This window comes from Tachyglossus aculeatus, chromosome 1 (assembly GCF_015852505.1).
Source record: "Tachyglossus aculeatus isolate mTacAcu1 chromosome 1, mTacAcu1.pri, whole genome shotgun sequence".
NCBI lineage: Eukaryota > Metazoa > Chordata > Mammalia > Monotremata > Tachyglossidae > Tachyglossus > Tachyglossus aculeatus.
In genome coordinates this window covers 36238326-36254278 of record NC_052066.1, presented here as the reverse complement: position 1 = coordinate 36254278, position 15953 = coordinate 36238326, and the positions used below count along the sequence as shown (strand labels likewise).

Below are 15953 nucleotides of genomic sequence, written 5' to 3'. Positions count from 1 at the left end.
TGACTTTCCCATCACTGTAGACACCTTTCCTGTTTTACAAGCCCATAAACTTGGTGTTATCCTTGACTCCTCTCTCTCTTATTCAATCCATCCCTAAATCCTCTCAGTCCCAACTTCACAGCATTACTAAAATCTACCCACTCCTCTCCATCCAAACTGCTACCAAGTTAATACAGTCACTCCTCCTATGCTGTCTGGCTTGCTGCATCAGTATCCTTGCTGACCTCTCAGGTTCCTGTCTCTCCCCACTCCAGGCATACTTTCCTTTGCTTCCTAGATCATTTTTCTACAAAACCATTCAGGACATGTTACCCCACTCTTCTAAAAAGTCCACTGGCTGCCCATCCACCTCTGTTTCAAACAAAAATTCCTCTCCATTGGCTTTAAAGCAATCACTTTGCCTTCCCTCACCTCACTTCTCTGCATCTACAACCCAGATGACACACTTCGCTACTCTAATGCTAACCTTCTCACTGTGCCTCAATCTCGCCTATCTCGTCACCATCCCCTGGCACACATCCTGCCTCTGGCCTGGAAAGTCCTCCCTCCTCAAATCCAATAATGATTACTCAACTCCCATTCAGAGCCTTATTGAAGGCACATCTCTTCCAACAGGCTTTCCCTGACTAGTACCCCCTTTCCTCTTCTCCCACTCCCTTCTGTGTCTTCCTGACTAGCTCTCTTTGTTCTTGCCCCCTCCCAGCCTCACAAAACTTGTGTACATATCTGTAACATTTCTTTATAGTAACATAATAATGAGAACATTTATTAAGTGCTTACTATGTGCAAAGCAGTGTTCTAAGCGCTGGGGAGGTTACAATGAGATCAGGTTGTCCCACAAGGGGCTCACAGTCTTAATCCCCATTTTACAGATGAGGCAACTGAAGGCCAGAGAAGTTAAGTGACTTGCCCAAAGTCACACAGCTGGAGCCGGGATTTGAACCCATGACCTCTGACTTCAAAGCCCATGCTGTTTCCACTGAGCCATGCTGCTTCTCACAAGGTGATCAGGTTGTCCCACGTGGGGCTCACAGTCTTCATCCCCATTTTACAGATGAGGTCATTGAGGCTAGGAGAAGTGAGGTGACTTGCCCAAAGTCACACAACTGACAAGCGGTGCAGCCAGAATTAGAACCCACTACCTCTGACTCCGAAGTCCACGCTCTTTCCACTGAGCCATTTTGCTTCTCTCTCCCCGTCTAGATCTAAGGTCATTGTGGGCAGGGAATGTGTCTGGTTATTGTTGTACTCTCCCAAGTGCTTAGTACAGTGTTCTGCACACAGTAAGCACTCGATTAATATGATTGAATGAGTGAATGAATAGTCACTGTACAAATCTACCCTCAACAACTCTGAAATCCCTCCATGCAACCACCACCTCCTCACTTGCCTACTCTCCTACACACCTACTCCCCACAAATCTGTCCTGTTTCACAGAGACCTCTGATCTTTTGACCCCATCCAATTTTGTCAAATCATCACACCCCAGTTAGTTTTCATACCCAAATTATCTTTACTTGACAACAAAATTGACACCCTTGACATCACTCTCTACTGAACTGAACTCAATTCCTTCCCCATTCCTTCCTCAATGGGGAACTCAGTTCCCTCATAGCTCTCATGACAATAACCCACAGCCCTGTATCACCTCCACAGTCTGCTTCTTTCAATCCTGTGCTCAAGATTCATAGCACTGTTGGTGGAAATCCAGATATCAGCCTGATCTCAACCACTGCAGGTCCGTCCTTTCATTCCTCAACTATGCTCTCTACTGTGCCCAGCAAAATTATTTCTCCTTCCTTATTGATTTCCATGGCCATTGCCCTAGCCAGTCATTCCAGATGTTTAATTCCCTACTCAAACCCTTTGTTGCCCTGCATCCCCCATCTCTTGCCCCCAGTGACCTGAAAACATCAGGTGTGATATCATAAAATCTCCGTTGTTCCTCTTCAGTCTGTCCCTCCTCCTGTCCCTTCTTCAACTCTTCTATCTTACCTGGCAGTTATCTCAAGAGGAGATCTTCTACCTTCTCTCAATATTCACCTCCTCCACTTGCTCCTCTGGCCCCATTCCTTTGTGCCTTATCAAAGCACTTGCCCCCTCCCTTCCCCCCTCCCTCCCTCCCTCCCTCATAGCTATCTTTAACTGTTTGCTCTCCAGTGGGTTTTCCCACACTGCTTTCAAACATGGTCATGTCTCCCCTACCCAAAAAATTCCCTTCCTTGACCCCACAGCTCTCTCCAGTTATCACTTAATTTCTCTCCTGCCATTGCTCTCCAAACTCCTTAACCCAGTTGTCTAAACCCACTACTTCCACTTCCCCACATTCAATTCTCTTCTTAACCCCCTCCAACCTGGCTTCCACCCCCTTCACTCAAAAGAAACCACCCTCTCAAAGGTCACAAATGATCTCCTTCTTGCCAAGCCCAATAGCCTCTATTCTACCCTACTCCTCCTCAACTTCTCAGCTGACTTTGACACTGTTGGCCATCAACTTCTCCTGGAAACGTTATCCAACCTTGGCTTCACTGGTAATGTTCTCTCAATGGTCTTCTATCTCTCTGGCTGCTCATTCTATTTCATGGACTCCTCTGACTCTCACCCCCTAGGTCTGGGTGTCCCTCAAGGTTCAATTCTGAGTCCCCATCTATTCTTCATCTACACCCACTCCCTTGGAGAAATCATTCACTCACATGGCTTCAACTACCACTTCCATGTGGATGATTTCCAAATCTACTTCTCCAGCCCTGACCTCTCTCCCTCTCTGCAGTCTTGCTATTTCCTCCTGCTTTTGAGACATATCTACTTGAATGACCTGCCATCACCTCAAACTTAACATACCTAAAACAAAATTCCTTATCTTGCCACCCTCTGTAGACAGCACCAACATTCTTCCTGTCTCTCATGCCCATAACCCTGTCATCATCCTCAATTTACCACTCATTCAACCCACATATTCAATATGGCACTAAATCCACTCTTCCCTCTCCATTCAAACTGTGACCACATTAGCCCCAGCACTTATCTGATGCTGCCTTGATTACTGTATCAGCCTCCCTGCTGACCTCCCTGCCTCCTCTCTCCATCCAAGTCCATACTTCACTAGGCTGCTTGGATCATTTTTCTCCCAAAACATTTAGTCCATATTTTCCCATTCCTCAAGAACCTCCAGTGTTTTCCCATCCACCTCCACATCAAACAGGAACTCCTTATCATTGGTTTTAAAGCATACAATCACCTTGATCCCTCCTACTTCACCTCATTACTCTCCTACTAAAATCAGCCTACAAACTTCGCTCCTATAATGCCAGCCTATTCATTGTGTTTCTCCATTGACATCCCGTCCATGTCCTGCCTCTGATTTCTTCACATTTGACAGATGATCACTCTCCCCATCTTCAAAGCCTTACTGAAGTCACATCTCCTCCAAGAGATCTTCGCTGACCAAGCCCCCTTTTCCTCTTCTCCCACTCCCTATGCATCATCCTTGAAGTTGGATTTATACCCTTTATTCACCCTCCCACAGTCCCACAGCATTTATATACAATTTATTTATGTTAATGTCTGTTTCCCCCTCTAAACTGTAAGCTTATTGTGAGCAGGGAGTATGGTTACCAACACTACTATATTGTATTCTCCCAAGAGCTTAAAACAGTGCTCTGAACATGTTAAGAATTCAATAAGTATGATTGATTGATTGATTGATTTCTCACAAGGAAACTATATGTCCTTAGGCCCCAGAAATCTTAGGAGTACATAGAATTTTCTCTATTTATGCACTTGCTTCCATATTTATTGTGATCTATGTATATACTGAATCCTGGAGAAATATCAGAATGTAAGCATTTGAAGTGCTTTGCTCTTCAAACATAATTTAAAGATGTCTGGGAGTACCATGGGAAATTCTCCTGACTCGACCATTAATTCATTGTCATATTTACTGAGCACTTACTGTGTACAGAGCACTGTACCAAGCATTTGGGAAGTACAATTCGGCAACAAATAGAGACAATCCCTACCCAACAATGGGCTCATACTCTAAAACCATTAACTCTGGTAAATGAACTGCCCCCAAATTCTATGTAGCTGCTGGTTGAAGTCATATGATTTGAAAGTTTTCTCCAAGATATTTTAAAGATCTCAGGGTCCAGAAGAAATTATCTGTGTATAACATAAGTACATGCTTTCTCCAACCAAATTAAAACAGGTATCCAGGAATAGATTGTGCATGAACAATACTACTGGGATTCCAATATATTATCGTGTCTGCAAACGTAGTACTAACCTCTCCAATGAGTGGGGTAACTCCATCCTTCTCCTTAATCCATACATTACTGGCTGATCCTCTCTCATAGGTTTCATATTTAGAACCATCACTGTTGGTTGTATTAATAGAAATAGCAGGATCCTAGACACAGGTAAATGAATAGTTTCAAAATCTATTTATTTCAATCAAAAGGGGGTTTGAAGTGGAATGTACTTAACCACTTACCAGGATAATGATGTATTTCATTCCTTTGCTATGTAAGTCTTTAGCAAATTGAGGAAGATCAGCAAATTTATCCTTATCATAAGTAAAGTCTTTTTTTCCATCCATGTAGTCAATATCTGTGACTTGAGTATCCTGAAAAAAAGTATTCAAATTCAACAAGGGATATGAATACCTTCTCAACTAAAATATTATTTAATTGCTTAACCATTTCATGTCAGTTTAAGAGAGTCTATATATATATATATATATATATATATATATAAATAGTAAATAAATGAAAGGTGACATCAACAAAATTATTGTCAAATATAAACTAATCAAAGCTCTATCTTCTGAGGAAAATTAGGATTGCTGAAAAATGTGAAAGCCCTTAGGCACTGTTTTTCAGTCTTTTCCCCAAGGATTTTACAGTGAAGTTGAATGATATGGAAGATATGGATGAAGTTAATAACGTATTGTGGATCATTGACTCCTATATAGAGAGTAGGTGTTAGATTCAAGTTGAACAGAAGGAAAACCTTCAAGCAATCAATTGTTTTATTGAGCTCTAAGTCTTGGGATGCCACAGTAGACATAAAACACACTATTCCTCTAGTCCTATGTATAAGCATTCATTACTACAGGAAATGTGTAGGGTCAAAAACAGCTTGTGGGCAAACAGTAGAGGGAAAATTAGGGATGTTAGATGGATTATTTTAGATGATCCATTCATAAACACTAGGATGCCAAAAAGAATAACCATTATAGAAATGGTTCCCTGCAAGCATCCTTTTGACATTATTGGCAGCTGAAAGCTGTCTTGAATGATCTGATCTAGTGATTTAAATTTTATGTTTGAATGTTTTTGTTTTTTATGCTATTTGTTAAATGCTTACTTGATCCACCCTTTCCTCTCCATCCAAACCACTACCCTGCTTGTTCAAGCTCTTATCCTATCCTGTCTGGACTATTTTATCAGCCTCCTCTCTGATCTCCCATCCTCCTGTCTCTCCCCACTTCAATCCATACTTTATGCCACTGCCCAGATTGTCTTTGTCCAGAAAAGCCCTGGGCATGTTACTCCCCTCCTCAAAAATCTCCGGTGGCTACCAATCAACCTACGCATCAGGCAAAAACTCCTCACCCTCAGCTTCAAGGCTGTCCATCACCTCGCTCCCTTCTACCTCACCTCCCTTCTCTCCTTCTACAGCCCAGCCCGCACCCTCTGCTCCTCAGCCGCTAATCTCCTCACCGTGCCTCGTTCTCGCCTGTCCTGCCAACAACCCCTGGCCCACATCAGCCCCCTGGCCTGGAATGCCCTCCCTCCACACATCCACCAAGCTAGCTCTCTTCCTCCCTTCAAAGCCCTACTGAGAGCTCACCTCCTCCACGAGGCCTTGCCAGACTGAGCCCCTTCCTTTCTCTCCCCGTCTTCCCCCTCCCCATCCCCCCAACCTTACCTCCTTCCCCTCCCCACAGCACCTGTATATATGTATATATGTTTGTAGGTATTTATTACTCTATTTATTTATTTTATTTGTACATATTTATTCTATTTATTTTATTTTGTTAATTTATTTTGTTTTGTTCTCTGTCTCCCCTTTCTAGACCATGAGCCCACTGTTGGGTAGGGACCATCTCTATATGTTGCCAACTTGTACTTCCCAAGCACTTAGTACAGTGCTCTGCACACAGTTAGCACTCAATAAATACGATTGAATGAATGAATGAATGAATGTGCCAAATACTGTGCTAAGTGTTGAGATAGATGTAAGATAATCAGGTTAGACACAGTCCATGTCTCACTTGAGACCCACAGTCTTAATCTCCTTTTTATTTTTATCTTATGCTGTAAAATCACCTCTGACCCATTGCTACGCCATGGACACATCTCTCCCAGAACGCCTCACCTCCATCTGCAATCATTCTGGTAGTATAGCCATAGTTTTCTTGGTAAAAATACAGAAGTGGTTTACAATTGCCTCCTTCCACGCAGTAAACTTGAGTCTCCACCCTCTACTCTCTCCCATGCTGCTGCTGCCCAGGTGAGTTTTGACTTATAGCAGATTGTCTTCCCCTCGCGAGCCGCTGCCCAAGCTGGGAATGGAATGGATATGTCTCTGCTGACTCTCCCTCCTGTATTCAAGATAGAGTACTGAAAACTCTCCTGTATATATGTATATATGTTCGTACGTATTTATTACTCTATTTATTTTACTTGTACATATTCTATTTATTTTATTTTGTTCTCTGTCTCCCCCTTCTAGACTGTGAGCCCATTGTTGGGTAGGGACCGTCTCTATATGTTGCCAACTTGTACTTCCCAAGCGCTTAGTACAGTGCTCTGCACACAGTAAGCGCTCAATAGATACGATTGAATGATTGAAGGAATGTGACCCGGAGAAGGGTAATCCCCATTTTACAGATGAGATGACTTGGGCACAGAGAAGTTAAGTGACTTGCCCAGGGACACACAGCAGACAAGATGCAGAGCAGGAGTTAAAACCCTGGTCCTTCTGACTTTCAGGCCCATGTACTTTTAGACTGTGAGCCCACTGTTGGGTAGGGACTCTCTCTATATGTTGGCAGTTTGTACTTCCCAAGCGCTTAGTACAGTGCTCTGCACATAGTAAGCGCTCAATAAATATGATTGATGATGATGATGATGTTCTTTCCCCTAGGCCATGTGTCTTCTGCCACTTACAACAGAAAACTAAAATCAGGCGTAGAATTGGAGAAGAGCTACAGCCAGTTCAGGGCACCGACCCCTAAAACCTTAAAAAGGTATACCTTAAAAGGCATAAATTCCTTTTAACGCTAGCTTATAGATTTACATAAACAGAAAAGTTACAATCCTATATTACCCTTTTTTTTAATCCTGTGGTTAGCAGTTCCCCTTTCAGGGTCATACCTGGAGAGTTGCCAGTACTCTACCAGTTTTGACGATAGGAGGGGGAGTCAAGCAGAGCCATAACTGTTCCATTCCTAGCTTGGGCAGTGGCTAGCCAGTGGAAGGCAATCTGCTTCAAGTCAAAACTCATCTGTGCTAGGCAGCAGAGGCATGGGAGAAAGTTGAGGGCGGAGACTCCAGATGAGTGGGCGGAAGGAGGCAATTGTAACTACCTCCATATTTTTACCAAGAAAACTCTGTGGATATACTACCAGAACGACTGCAGATGGAGGTAGGGCAATCTGGAAGAGACGTATCCATGGCACCACTATGGGTCAGAGACAACTCGTCAGCATACGACAAGACAAGGCTCACAGTTATTCTTTTCTTCTTGGGTTGAATGAAAAACTGTACATTTGTGACCATTTTTAGTACTTCATCCACAGAAATCCATGAGGGAGAGGAGCAGGGTTTCACCTGATTATCTTGTATCTGTCACAGTGTTTAGGACAGTGCTTAACAAATTCCACCATTAAGTCAGTGACATCCTCATCATTCATTCATTCATTAAATCGTATTTATTGAGCACTAACTGCGTGCAGAGCACTGTACTAAGTGCTTGGGAAGTACAAGCTGGCAACATATAGAGACGGTCCCTACCCAACAGTGGGCTCACAGTCTAGAAGGGGGAGACAGAGAACAAAACAAAACATATTAACAAAATAAAATAAAATAAATAGAATATGTACAAGTAAAGTAAATAGAGTAATAAATATTACTCATGCACATATACACATTCATACATATAGCTTGAAGGCGACATCATCGACAACATCTAAAATGAACTCATTTGACCAAGAACTCAGCTAGACACGAAACTATTACTTACGTAAGGCAGACCAACTGCACGGTTTCTTTCCACAACGGCTGTCACTTCATTCAGACTTCCATAATCCCAACGACTCAGTTGGAATCCAAGACTCCAATATGAAGGCATTGCTGGCCGTCCAATAAACTTAGGTTTGAAAATTTAAAATTTGTGAGTATAGAGAAAGGCTTTAAGAATTCGAATGTAGAAGAATTATCATCAGGATGCCAAGATACCAACCACTTACTTCAAATCTATTATAAATTACACCATGAATACGGAAGTATTTTGAAAAGTGATCCATTATGATAAATTAAGCATTTTCCTGATTATGTTGTAAAGTTTGATGTACTTCATAATATTTTAGCTTGTGGCTATGTCTGTCTGTTTGTCTCTATCTTGAGCTCTATTAAAGTACACAAGCTGTGTGACTTTGGGCAAGTCACTTCACTTCTCTGTGCCTCAGTTACCTCATCTGTAAAATAGGGATTAAGACTGCAAGCCCCCTGAGGGACAACCTGATCGCCTTGTAACTTCCCCAGTGCTTAGAACAGTGCTTTGCACATAGTAAGCACTTAATAAAATGCCATCAAAAAAAGAGTATACAAGAAATAGCATAGTCTATAGGAAAGAGGAGTCATTCATTCAATCATATTTATTGAGCACTTACTGTGTGCAGAGCACTGTACTAAGCACTTGGGAAGTACAAGTTGGCAACATATAGAAACAGTCCCGAGCCTGAGAGTCAGGAGATATGAGTTCTAATCCGGCTTCCACATCTGTCTACTTGTGTGACCTTAGGTAAGTCACTTAACTTCTCTGTGTAAAAATAGGGATAAAATATTTATTCTTCCCCTCCTTAGACTGCAAGTCCCTTGTGGGGAAGGGACTGTGTCTGAGATGCTTATATTGTTTATTACAGTGATCGACACATAGTAAATGCCTAAGAAATACCCTAAAAAAGTAGTGGAATAAAGTGAAACATGAACAGCAAAATTGAATATTTGGAATTCAGCAAGGTCAAGCCAAATAAAGACTGTTTATTAGCTATACATGGAATTATAATACATGGGGTCAGAGAAAAATTGATTTGTAATCTGAAATGTGCTCCTTTAACAAAGAGAAGAAAATACCTTTGAAGACAGGAACAATTTTTATACAGGTTTTGTTTTTTTCTTAAATGGTATTTGTGAAGCACTTGTAATGTGCTAGGTACAACACTAAGCATCTGTGTCTCATGTAGGGCTCACGGTTTTAATTCCTACTTATAAATGAGGTAACTGAGGCACAGAAAAATTAAGTGATTTGCCTAAGGCCACACAGCAGACAACTAGCAGAACTGGGATTAGAACACAGGTCCTCCAACTCCTAGGCCCATGTTCTGTAGATTTTAAAAAAGGTTGGCTCCCCAAGTTTAGTACATACTTTATGTTTTCTTGATGTGATGTAGGCTTTAAACATACCTCTAGATATTCCTTCACAACTTGCTCTGGGGTCTCTCCTAAGAAGACGTAAAAATCCAGAACGCCACCAATAACCCGATAAGTTATTATCGGAGTCGGCTGGATGAAAATTTCTGTAGAAATGAAATTTAGGAAAAGAAAGTCAACTAAAAACAATGCATAGTTAGACTGCAATTATAAAACTAGGGCTATGGTATCAGTGGTGAAGGTTTCTGGCTAAAAAGCTAGGGACCATCTCAGAAGGATAGCTGGGATGAACGTGAGTTTGGATGGCAGAGGCTTCAATGGCTACTGAAACATCTGTTGCCTGCTTGTATAAAGCAATGCAACACAGCTCCAGCACTATGCTGTGGTTAATTTGGCTATGAGTTTTGTAAGTAATGCATGCAACATGAAACAAGCTGCACTGATGTCTAGCTCCTTGCTTGTTGTCCCTATCACTCTAGTGGAAACATTAAAGAAGGCAGACATTGTTAGTAATAATAATAATACTGGCATTTATTAAGTGCTTACTATGTGCAAAGCACTGTTCTATGCGTGGGGGAGGTTACAAGGTGCTCAGGTTGCCCCACAGGGGGCTCACAGTCAACCCCCATTTTACAGATGAGGTAACTGAGGCGCAGAGAAGTTAAGTGACTTGTCCAAAGTCACACAGCGGACAACTGGCAGAGTCAGGATTTGAACCCATGACCACTGACTACAAAGCCCGTGGTTTTTCCACTGAGCCAGTGTTAGTGGCCCTGAACAAACAAGTGTAGTAATCAATTCCTTCACACAGGTTCTCGCTCTTAAAGTCTTCATTGTTAGACCAAGAATGACCGGTAATTTATGGCAGATTCATTCATTCATTCATTCAATTGTATTTATTGAGCATTTACTGTGTGTAGAGCACTGTACTAAGTGCTTGGGAAGTACAAGTTGGCAACATATAGAGATGGTCCCTACCCAACAGCGGGCTCACAGTCTAGAAGGGAGAGACAGGCAACAAAACAAAACATATTAACAAAATAAAATAAAAAGAATAAATATGTACAAATAAAATAAATAAATAAATAGAGTAATAAATATGTGCAAACATATATACAGGTGCTGTGGGGAGGCGAAGGAGGTAAGGTGGGGGGATGGGGAGGGGGAGAGGGGGAGAGGAAGGAGGGGGCTCAGTCTGGGGCAGATGTGTATTTAAGACTCCATCCATCCATCCACCCAGCCATATACAGTGCCATCATTTTATTGGCACAGACAACTTTTGAAAAATGTTTTAAAATGACCTTCATTAATTTTGATTTTACACTGAACTGTTTTTTTTTAGTAATACAGTGTCTATAACCTTTTTTCCTAACACCTTCTTTTTGACCTTGTCATGCTCAACTCATATCTGTAAAGGACTACACAGTTTTTAAAGCGTAGTTAGGATATGAATTTTACATTTTCATTTTCTCTCCTCACATTTCTTGAATCCGGGCTACACTGAGCAACTATTGTGAAAGCAGCTAAGCTGTGTTTTTTAGGTTTATTTTGCAGGTAGGGGTATGAATATTTACAGCATTCATGATTTAACATCAGCACATGCTTGTATTAATCAACCATAGTGATGGTCACCTAAACTTCCCCCACCCATAAAGGTGGAGAAAACCCTCAGACGTTGCCTAAACTGGTAGTATATTATCACACCTGGAAGTCCTCTCCCACAGGGAAAACTTTCTGCTTAAGTACCATATGCTTAGCTGGGGGTTCCACCTGACACAACTAATTAATGGGGGAAAAAAGGAGAAAGGGGTACTTAATTGCCAAGGGAAGAAGCTGCTAAATCCTAGGACACTTGGGGCTGGTGAGGTACTTTTGGGATTTGTTTTTCCTTATTGAAGGCACATCTAGTCCAAGAGGTCTTCCCTGACTAAGCCCTCTTTTCTTCTTTTCCCCACTCCATTCTGCAATGCCCTGGTTTGCTCCCTTTATTCATCCCCACTCCCCACGCCACAGCACTTAGGAACATATCTGTAATTTTATTTATTCATCTAGACTGTAAACAACTCATTGTGGGCAGGAAATGTACTGTACTCTCCCAAGCACTTAGCACAGTGCTGGCATACAGTAAACACTCGACAGATACGATTGACTTCCTACAAAGAAATTATTCTTACCCATGGCATTGCTGTTCATTAAGAAAACGCCAAATGATGCTCCAGTTTCATCTTCTAGGCACATGAAGAAAGTTTGAGCACCATATAAATTATGATTATTCTATGAGACAAACAAAAGTGCATGAAGACTCAAAACATTTAAGATAATGCAAATAAATACCATGCATTTAAAAAATCAACTTACATAGCTGATATATATGATAAAACCAAAAATTTGATTCTGAAATTTTGTTTCTTATTTTCCTATAGCTTCTTTCTTTACACTTTTTATATTTGCTTTATCATTTGAAATAATCTTACATACAAAGTAGCTACTACTACCTATGAATGGGTATCACATATGAATGGGTATCACATAGAGAAGCAGCGTGGCTCAGTAGAAGGAGCACAGGCTTTGGAGTAAGAGGTCATGGTTTCAAATCCCGGCTCTGCCACTTTTCAGCTGCGTCACTTTGGACAAGTCACTTAACTTCTCTGTGCCTCAGTTACCTCATCCGTAAAATGCAAATTAAGACTGTGAGCCCCACGTGGCATAACCTGATCACCTTGCAACCATCCCAGCGCTTAGAACAGTGCTTTGCACATAATAAGCACTTAATAAATGCCATTATCATTATTATTATTACATATCTATTTCTCTTATAGAGTGTGAATAAATCTTCCTAGCCAAAACCCATGAAAGGTTAAAGTGACATTTGTATTTTCTTATATTTCCCCAATTTCTGTTCTGGTGTCCACATTAGCCCTGTGCCTCTAAATTTCCATTTAAAAATGCCTTCTCTTAGTATTAACTGCTTGTCTCTTCTCTTTTCCCCTGACGACTTGCATCTCTACACTCTCTTTGCCTCTGCCTTTTCTTGACACCCCCAGACATCTCTTTCCTCTGATCCTGGTTACTGGCTGAACCACAGTGCTGCAGTTATGCATTACTTGTTATGTCTAGAACAGCTTTAGAGCTTTAAAACCCAGGATCTCTGCCAAAACTATCAGGCATGTCTTCTTGACCTCATAGATCAGTATTAAATAATTGTAGCTACTCTAGAACCACAAGCTTCAAGGATCTAGTGTGGTGATCACAGGAAGTTGCCTCTATATTTTGATGCAGAATTCTGCTTCTACTTCAGTTTGTCTAGTCAGCTTCACTCCCTCAACTCCAGTCCTAGTAAGTATTCATTCATTCAATCGTATTTATTGAGCGCTTACTGTGTGCAGAGCACTGTACTAAGTGCTTGGGAAGTACAAGTTGTCAACATATACAGTCCCTACCCAGCAGTGGGTGTGTATGTAGATGGTATATGGTTACTTGAGGTGAAAAATTGACTTATGCAGATTTACCTTTACTAAAACCCCCTTGTCTAACATACTGATCATCCTTTGTATTTCATGGTTACTACCAAGTATATCAGACAAATATCTAAGACACGGGCCAACAGGTAGCGCTTTGGAAGTGTGGGTAGGACTCATGGAAGATGGGTCAACCACAAAAACACTATGTCCTACATGATCACACTGGCAGGTAAGTTTAGGGGTGGGTGTTCTGTGCCCAATCAATCATTCAATCATATTTATTGAGCACTTGCTGTGTGCAGAGCACTGTACTAAGTGCTTGGAAAGTACAATTCAATAAATCAATGGTATTTATTATGAGTTTACCATGGGCAGAGCATTGTACTTAAGCAGCTAGGAGAATACAATACAAAGAAAATTGGTATAACCAATCTCTGCCTACATGAAGTACTCTTTCATCAAAATTGAATGTCAGTGTCCAGACCACCCTCTAGAGAAGCAGCGTGGCTCAGTGGAAAGAGCACGGGCTTTGGAGCCAGAGGTCATGGGTTCGAATCCCAGCTCCACCACATGTCTGCTGTGTGACCTTGGGCAAGTCACTTAACTTCTCTGAGCCTCAGTTCCCTCATCTGTAAAACGGGGATTAAGACTGTGAGCCCCACGTGGGACAAACTGATCACCTTGTATCCCCCCAGCGCTTAGAACAGTGCTTTGCACATAGTAAGCACTTAACAAATGCCATTATTATTATTATTATTATTAAATGCCTACTTCAGTGCTGGGCAACTCGGTATTGTCTTAAAATAAAGGTTTTTGTTGAACCCTGGTGTATATATCATTTTGTTTATTCTTCCTAGTGGAAGAGTGTCTGTGCATTCTAAAGGTGCCTAAATTATAATCAGAGAACAAGAAAGAAGACTAACTAATTACCATTAAATATTGACCACGATTATACACTGGACTGAAGTTCAGCTTGGCCATGTTTCCCAGGTTCACTTCTGACTAACCGTGAGAGCATAAACCAGTCATGTAACTTCTGTAACACAGTATTCAGCCAGTCAGGCAGTCAATCATACTAACTGAGTACTTACTCCATGAAAAACACTGTACTAAGTGCTTGTGGGCAGGGGTTGTCTCTCTCTGTTTGCTGTATTACACTTTCCAAGCGCTTCGTATGGTGCTCTGCACACAGTAAGTGCTCAATAAATACAAATGAAAGAATGAATATAACAATTTAACGGACACATGGCCTGTCCATAACAAGCTTATGGTCTCAAGTCTTATCCATTCCCTTATTTGAATGATCTAAATTTGAGATTTACATGAAAGGCCTCTTAGCGCTACTGAAATAACAACCTATAGACATGCCAGCTATTATTAGAGCAACATATTGGAGCACTGACTACCTTTTCTTTAGAGTATAACAAAATGAGAGGATAAGCAATAGTACCTGCACCAATTTAATATAGCTAATGGAAGAGACTTAAAACTTTCATGAAAATTTCAAGCGTCTATAGCCCCTGAGTTGGTAGCTTCTTGTTTCACTGAATCTTCCTAGCATCACTATGTACCAATTGTCTCCACCAACTGTCAGCTGTGTGACTTTGGGCAAGTCACATAACTTCTCTGTGCCTCAGTTACCTCATCTGTCAAATGGGGATGAAGACTGTGAGCCCCCCGTGGGACAACCTGATCACCTTGTAACCTCCCCAGTGATTAGAACAGTGTTTTGCATGTAGTAAGTGCTTAATAAATGTCATTATTATTATTATTATTATGTACAGCGTGGCTCAGTGAAAAGAGCCTGGGCTTTGGAGTCAGAGGTCATGAGTTCAAATCCCGGCTCCTCCAATTGTCAACTGTGTGACCTTGGGCAAGTCACTTAACTTCTCTGGGCCTCAGTTACCTCAACCGTAAAAATGGGGATTAATACTGTGAGCCCCCTGTGGGACAACCTGATCACCTTGTAACCTCCCCAGTGTTTAGAACAGTGCTTTGCACATAGTAAGCGCTTAGTAAATGCCATCATTATTATTATCTGAACTAGAGAGCATTGGATTTTGAGAAATTTCATTGCTACACTAAAAGGAGCATTGCCAAGTGGAAATTGCTCAGGTCTGAGAGTTAGAGGATTTGGGTTCTACACCCAACTCTGCCACTTGCTTGATATATGACCTTGGGCAAGTCACTAAACATCTCGGTGCCTCAGTATCCTCATGGGTAAAATGCGGGTCCAGTACCTGTCTTCTGTCCTACTCAGACTGATAGCCCTATATGGGACAGTGACTGAGTCTGACCTCATTAATTTATATCCCTAGAATATAAACTCACTGTGGGCAGGGAACGAGTCTGCCAATCCTGTTCTAATCCTGTACTCTCCCAAGTAATTAGTACAGTGTTCAGCTCATAGTAAGCATTTAATAAATACCCTTGATGACTTATCTACTCCAACACTTAGAACAGTGCTTTAAAGATAGTAAGCACTTAAAAATACCATAACATTAATTATTATTGTTAGAATATGAATAATCGTATAACCTCTAAAATGAATAATATGCTTTGGCATTTTGTAAATCACTTGTAACCACCAGCACAGAGATAATTTCTTACTCCACCAGGTAGTTCATCTCGCGTAAAGATAGGCCACGTTTTCCAGGAAGAATCATGCTGATATCTCTGATGAATATGCTCTCCAAACCCATAAAAGTATTCACTAGGAAGTTTGGCTGAAAGTTGCATGTACTGGTCAGAAAACACAAGAGGCCCAACGCTTGTGTCAAACCTGAAAAATACAATAAAATCTACAAATATCAACTAATATTGGTTCATGTCC

The 15953-nt window shown here is 41.3% G+C and overlaps 1 protein-coding gene and 1 non-coding gene across 2 annotated transcripts in view; one reads left to right on the top strand and one right to left on the bottom strand.

Moving 5' to 3' along the window:
• SI (sucrase-isomaltase) overlaps positions 1-15953 on the bottom strand; it is an 83623-nt gene that overhangs the window by 53742 nt on the left and 13928 nt on the right. Inside the window, exons 6-11 of the mRNA XM_038744099.1 lie at positions 15731-15902; positions 11834-11933; positions 9693-9805; positions 8251-8376; positions 4493-4624; positions 4286-4408 (exon numbers count right to left, since the gene is read on the bottom strand). Coding sequence (XP_038600027.1) covers positions 4286-4408; positions 4493-4624; positions 8251-8376; positions 9693-9805; positions 11834-11933; positions 15731-15902 — 766 coding nt within the window. The remainder of the gene's footprint in view (positions 1-4285; positions 4409-4492; positions 4625-8250; positions 8377-9692; positions 9806-11833; positions 11934-15730; positions 15903-15953) is intronic.
• On the top strand, positions 7365-7502 carry LOC119933658. Its single transcript, XR_005452587.1, has one exon. It is a non-coding gene; the product is annotated as a small nucleolar RNA SNORA7 (small nucleolar RNA).